This window comes from Arvicanthis niloticus, chromosome 10, assembly GCF_011762505.2.
Source record: "Arvicanthis niloticus isolate mArvNil1 chromosome 10, mArvNil1.pat.X, whole genome shotgun sequence".
NCBI lineage: Eukaryota > Metazoa > Chordata > Mammalia > Rodentia > Muridae > Arvicanthis > Arvicanthis niloticus.
The window spans coordinates 27,840,306-27,846,671 of NC_047667.1; the positions used below are offsets into that span (position 1 = coordinate 27,840,306).

At 44.6% G+C, this 6,366-nt stretch overlaps 1 protein-coding gene across 5 annotated transcripts; it reads right to left on the reverse strand.

Annotated features, from left to right (window-relative positions):
• Positions 1–679: 679 nt before the first annotated feature.
• C10H1orf53 (chromosome 10 C1orf53 homolog) lies at positions 680–5,864 on the reverse strand. Of its 5 annotated transcripts, none has more exons than XR_004607740.2 (4): positions 5,500–5,864; positions 2,533–2,634; positions 2,217–2,330; positions 680–821 (listed from the first exon to the last, which is right to left on the reverse strand). XR_004607740.2 is itself a non-coding variant. In XM_034513310.2 (4 exons), the coding sequence occupies exons 1-3, from the start codon at positions 5,816–5,818 to the stop codon at positions 2,256–2,258; spliced, it is 414 nt and encodes a 137-aa protein (XP_034369201.1). In that variant the 5' UTR covers positions 5,819–5,862; the 3' UTR covers positions 680–821; positions 2,217–2,255. The 5 variants fall into 5 exon arrangements, 2 of the variants coding, with proteins under 2 accessions (XP_034369201.1, XP_034369202.1); XR_013112848.1 differs by having other exon boundaries at positions 5,401–5,864; XM_034513310.2 differs by having other exon boundaries at positions 5,582–5,862.
• Between the last annotated feature and the right edge of the window lie 502 nt (positions 5,865–6,366).

The window sequence follows — 6,366 nt, forward strand, 5'->3', positions numbered from 1 at the left end:
GGTGGGGCTTTGAGGTTCCTGGGCTTCCTCTGGGCAGCAGAAGTCAGTTACTCTTCCACTGGCAGAAAAAGAGCCTCCCAGTGGTTGCTGTCCTACAGGAGAACCTGAGGTGTGAAAACAATTCCTGGGAGATCCTGCCTCACTGGAAGCTGGGCTCTCACAGGGAAATCCCCACACCGGACAACACCAATACAGAGCTAGAAAGAAGTTCAAAGGCAGGTTTGCCTGGGAGGTGTCACAAGATGAAGAGGTCTAAGAGAAGCATGTCTGACCCCGACATCAAAATGATAAGAAGTTTACACTGAAAGAGCAGATGGACAGATGATGGGAGCAGCTCCTGCTGCAGGGTACCGTGTTCTGGGTATTAATATGCTGCAATATATGGTACTGTATCGACTTCCTTAAGCTGAAGATACAAATAGAATAAAGAACGTGCTTGCTATTTACCAGCAACCTTCCTTACACTGATGAGGAAAAATATGGAAGAAGCAAAGCTATAAAAAAAACCTCAAAGCTGCTCTGTGACTTGACAGCTCCTTCCATGCAATAGGACAGCCATTGTTTTCTCCTTCAATGTGGCCATGCAGCAAAAAGAAGAGGAAATAATGTGCATTTTATGGATCTTCTTTTTGATATATGTACTTAATATTAATTCAGTGTTCAAAATATTCATAACAGATAATTCTAGATTAGGGCTTTATTTTCAAAAAACACACGCTTAATTTGACGGAATAGAGATGAAGTTGTTGTCAAACATAAAAATGGGAGTTGAATTGCTTCTTCTTGGATGGATCTTTCACATTGACTTGGCCATATGGACACTGAAAAAGAAGGATAGCAAATGATTATGGAATTATTTAACAGTCATTGTGGGAAAGTTCATTTCTCACGGTGGGGGAAAAAAGTGCTGTTAGCAATGTTTTAAATCACTTGATCTATATGTCTTGGGGACTAAAAAGTACACTGGGAACTTTGGGTAAATAGCCCTAATTAGGATCCAGGAACCATTTCCTAAGTATATCTTTCTAGCCTCAAGAATTTTATTACCAAACCCCCATCCTTACAAAATCCATGGGTGTGAGATTTACAGGAAGCTCTTATGCATTTGATTAGAAACAGTTCATGGCACAGATAGGAGAATCCATAAAAGTGAAGGCTGACTTTTAGAACACTGTCCACAGTTCATAAGAGCATGTAGTGCCTAGTCTTTAATTAGTAAAAGGAATAACATCTTCTTTTAGGAAAAACATATAAAATATTCTGTAAACAGATGTTATCTGGTTATAATCTTAACCTAATAACAGTGTGCCTCAGAGATATGCCTTCCAACAGGAAACAAACAAACTCTGATCTCTTCTTTGCTCAGAAAAGAGGAAGAAATAGTTTATTCACTTTGATTATTAAGCATAGGCATGAGACTCTTGAAATAAATATACTCAGACCTATGGCACGAACTTAGGAGTAATCTGGTCTCACACTTACTTTAAATATAATTTAAACACAGACTAGAAGAAAGCAGAGAATGAAGTGTGGAGGGGAAAAGGGAGGGACAGGAGACAGAGAGAGGCAGGCAGAGAGAGACAAAGACAGAGAGACATAGATAGGGACAGGCAGAGACAGAGAGACAGAAACAGAAAGAGACATACATAAGGACAGGAAAGAAAGACAGAAACAGAGACAGGTGCAGAAAGAGACAGAGAGACATAGAGAGGAACAGGCAGAGAAAGAGAGAGAGAGACACACACAGAGGCAGAGACAGAGAGACAGAGACATAGATAAGGGCAGGAAAGCAGAGAGACAGAAACAGAGACAGGCACACAGAGAAAGACAGAGAGAAAGAGACATAGATAAAGACAGGAAAGCAGAGAGAGAGAGACAGAAACAGAGACAGGCACAGAGAGAGAGAGAGAGAGACAGAGACAGAGAGAGAGACAGAGACAGAGAGACAGAGAGACAGACAGACAGAGAAAGACAGAGACAGGCAGCAGAGAGTGAGAGATATAGAAATAGAGAGACAGAAAGAATATGAACTACAGAAAAGTTGAGCTCCAGCACTGAGATCTGTATGCTGAGGGAAAGCATGTGAAGCAGGGAGTGGAATGGAAGGGAAGGAAGAAGTCTTATCATTACAAGATCTGCAAATTTCTGCTTCTTAAGGTAGCAGTATTTTTAGGATCTGGCTTGCAACATTTGGGGGGGGGGGGTTCTCTTCTTACCCTCTGTGCATGCCTAGTGAATACACCTTCTTTCAGACTTCATGAAAGCTTTCCTCGAAATAAAGAGCTCCCCTGAACTTCAAGTCTTAGCATCTGGAGGAGCTGATGCTTGCACTGAAATGTTACAAAATTCCATTAACTTTAAAGGTCCTGTGTTGGCACTAACAGCTTCATTGTCCTTTGCTAAACTAGCTTGTGAAAAGCACACTCTAGGTCTATTTAGCTTTTTTATTTGACTTGTTGTTCAAATAATAGGTATTTATGAAGTTACAGAAGCTCAGCAAACTGCCAGGGTAATTCGGGAATTGTTACTCACGTGTCTGCAGGCAGAGCCACAGCAGGCGCCTCTCTGCAAGTGGGCCAGCCTTGTGAGAACCACATAGCCAGTAGCTGGGTCCACATAGCTTAGCTGGCCAGCCTGAAGAGTAATAAAACAATACATCAATCTTCGTTAATGTTCATCATATCTCCCTAGCAATATTTTTAGTCCAAAACAATCGTAAAAATGAAAAGAAAGACCAGTATTAAATTTCTTTTCCAGTAACTGTAGTGGCGTGTGTCATTAAAGAGCACGTGCATTTCAACGCTATATACAAGCTAACTGTATGTGATTAAAGGGGGGGAAAAAACTATACAGTTTGAGTAAAATGAGAAGTTGATAGGAAAACAAGAACTCCTCTGTATTCGACGACTATGTGGCTGCCGCTCTGATATTTTTCATTCTGCCTCTAGGTAACAGGCTTAATAACAGGTGATTTCGATGACTTTAAGAGCTTAAGAGGCTGGAAATGAGCTGCACTCAGAAGCTGCAGTTACAATTTCAGTACTTACAATATGTGGATAATGATTTAAACTCACAGCAAAGGTGCTAATCAAAGCCAAGCAGGCCTCACAGAGAAGCACTGCCTTTGCCGTTCCTGGGTATGTTCTATGCCTTCCTGATGTGTGACTGCACTGCGAGGTCCACAGTTGTCCTGTCCTCCCCCTCACCAGTGTCGTTAGATCTCGTCTTAATTGAAAAGGTGTTGTTTTGCCACACCAACGCTCACTGCCTTAACAAGCTTGATCAACAGCAACTTCCGGGATACCACTTCAAACTTCAGGATGCATTTCCACCTAGATGCAATTGTGATGTAAAAAAAATAAAGCCTCCAAAGCACTGTGTGTGTGTGTTCGGGGGGTTGGGGGGAGGAGGCATTGTGACTTCTCCTGTGAACGTATATCATGTCAATGAGGTTTCTTAGCCTCCAGATCTTATAGGGGAACTTCCCTATAGGCTTTTATATAACACTCTGACCATTAGAAACTCAGTGTAACACTCCTGCGTATACTTTCATTAAAATATGCATGAAGACAGTAGGTCTTCTGGCATACACACACACACACACACACACACACACACACACACTCCCTCTCTTTCTCTCTGAGATGGTCTCACTATATGGCCTTTCCTGGTCCAGAACTATGTAGATCAGGCTGACCTTAAGCTCACAACCAACCTGTCTGCTTGTACCAGTTCTGCCGGCTCTGGCATACATTTTCCAATTGGTCATGAACAACTTCAGCTGTCCAGAGTTATACTTGATGAAGTCACTCATTATGGCTGACATTTAAGCCAACTTATTTTAGTTCAAGTCTGGGTTCACTCTAAGGCACTCCTGCACAGATAGATCAGGGCAGTAATAATTCAGCAAGTCCCAATGCTGGTCTCAGGGGCCACCCAAATCCCGAGGCCATGAGACAGCAGATGCACCCAACACTACTTTAGAATGACCCACTGTCAGAACCTCACTTCCTTTTCTTTTTTCTCACCACAAAGCTCCTGTTTGATGACCCGGAAGGCAAATAAACAAAACACTGCAAAGCCTTTATAGTCTTCACTTAGCTTCTGTGTTCTCTGGAGACCATTATCTGGGAACCTAGACACCTAACAGGTTACTCCTCATGTGGACAGTGTACCTCTGAATTTGTGGACTGCCTACACACAATTAATTCCTTCTCATTACATGAGCCTCGGATAATGATGACAACGAAGATGAGGTGAGTTTGCTGACAGTTTGACTGGAGAGCAAGATGTCCAGCTCAGCAACAGGAGAAAGGTAAGGACACTATCTCCCTGGAGGCGTGGAAAAATATTGTCTTTTGGGAGCTATTATTTATGGAAAAGCGAAACACCAAGCATGTTTTTGGGCTTGCTTCTGGTCTCCTGGACAGTCACACAACCTGTGAAATCCACACTGATGAGAAAGTTGGGGGTTTCCTGGTGCAAATACCTTCCCTCCTTTTCCTATCTTGATTGAACCAGTCTATACATGCCACTGTGGTTTGCCGTGAAAAATGACGCTGGCTTTTACCCACCATATTTATTACATACACCATAGGTATGGTGACTTGTGGAAACAAACTGCATGCATTGTATTTAAAATAAGAAGACAAGCAAGAACGGCCAAAGGCTGTCAATAATCTTTCGATAAATCTTTATTCACTTTCAACATATGAAAGGGTTAGACAGTGGATTTTCGGGGCATACGACTCCCAAGGGGGAGTGTCAACCTTAGGAAACGTTCAAGTTTTTTCTCTGCCTCTGTGGCTCAATCCAAACCAAATAATACTCAGTGGTCTTATCAAGTACCAGCCAAACACAGAGCTTAATACATAGGTGTATTACAAATCACTTTTATATCATTATAAAACTTAAAATATAAATAATGCTATCTTCAAACTACTGTATTCTAAAGTGTCTGGAAACTGAAGGGAGATAAAGTTAGATACTGGTGGTGACAAGCAACTGTCATATCCACAAATCAGAAGAAAAGGTTACTTAAGAATGCCTAAGAAAAAAAATGCAAACTTCCCTGTCTGTAATCTCTTCTGCTCACGTGGACTGGAGGCAAAGGATGAGAGGACATAGAGCAAAATGTAAAGCATCTGTCTTATGTTTCGTTATTAAAGTCACTGGATGGCAGGCTGCTCAAGTTATCACACACAATCAACACGTCTGTACCACATACTTTTCCTGTAACTGCTCAGTCCTTCTATCCTCAGCTCCTTAACACCCTTTTCCCCACCCAACACACTCACACACTGGAGGGCGCGCACACACACACACACAAACCCTGGGACAAGCCTTTATCTGAGACACAGATCAGAAACCGGGCCGAGCCCTCAATCTCAGGGCAGACACCTCTCTGTCCGGAACGCAAAAGTGCGACCCGGTTTGTCGCAGGACCCTCTGAGCGGACGCACTAGGCCGTCCCGCCGCCCCTGGTCGGAGGCACAGCACCTCCGGTCCCGGCCGCCTGCGGGTCCGAAGGTAGGAGGCGCGCAGGCGCAGAGGCCGCAGGGCAGGCTGGAGCGGGCCTCACCGCGCAGGCGGCCCGGTGCAGCTCGGCGATGTGCCTCTCCGCCGCTGTTAACTCTCGGCTCGCTGGATGCCTCGGTTCTCCTTCAGGGGTTTCCCACGAGCCGGGCGCGGAGCCGCCGCGGGCTCCCTCGGACGCTGAACGGAGGGTTAGGCTGAGCTGCTGTCGGAAGCCTTCGGCTCCAGGCGGTGGCCTCCTAAGCACTACTCCCGCCAGTGTCCAGATCCCCTGGGCGGCCATGGCGCCGGCGCGGTGGGAGGCAGGGTCAGGAGGTGGGGCGTGGGACAGAGGAGGCGGGGCCGGGTGCTGGGGGCGGGGCGAAGAGGGGAGGCGGAGCACTGTTCAAGGAGGACTAGGTTGTCTCCAGCTTCCTTCACTGGGATCCTCTGCACAGAAGAATATGCACGTAAAGACTGGAAGAAGGTGCCTTCTCTATTCTTAAAGTCTCTGCTATTTTTTCTCAAATACAGGGCGAGTGTTTTAATTTCCTGTCAAGCTAGACCGTATTTAGCACAATCATACTGGTTAGAAAGCACCTTCAGTCCGTATAGAAAAGGCTGCATGATTGCTGGTCATGTGTGACAGGAAAGAAGCTGGAATCACAAGCCTGGTGACATGGTTCGTTGCTTCACTCTAGAATGAAAATGAAGGAAAAGTCTCACACTAAGAAAGGGTGCTATTTTCGTGTAGCAAAGTTTTCACAAAACCAAACCTAAAATCCTGAGAAAGTGACACCCATACGCCTACAAAGTTAATTTAGGGAAATTAGCAAGAACCCAGGAAACAAT

What these genes read in the sequence shown, in the direction of transcription:
- C10H1orf53 (XM_034513310.2), bottom strand. Translation starts at nt 5,818, where the DNA reads ATGGCCGCCCAGGGGATCTGGACACTGGCGGGAGTAGTGCTTAGGAGG. An exon ending in TGCACCGGGCCGCCTGCGCG is followed by an intron (nt 2,635 to 5,581) that starts GTGAGGCCCGCT and finishes ATTACTCTTCAG; the next exon opens with GCTGGCCAGCTAAGCTATGT. An exon ending in GTGGCTCTGCCTGCAGACAC is followed by an intron (nt 2,331 to 2,532) that starts GTGAGTAACAAT and finishes GTAACATTTCAG; the next exon opens with TGCAAGCATCAGCTCCTCCA.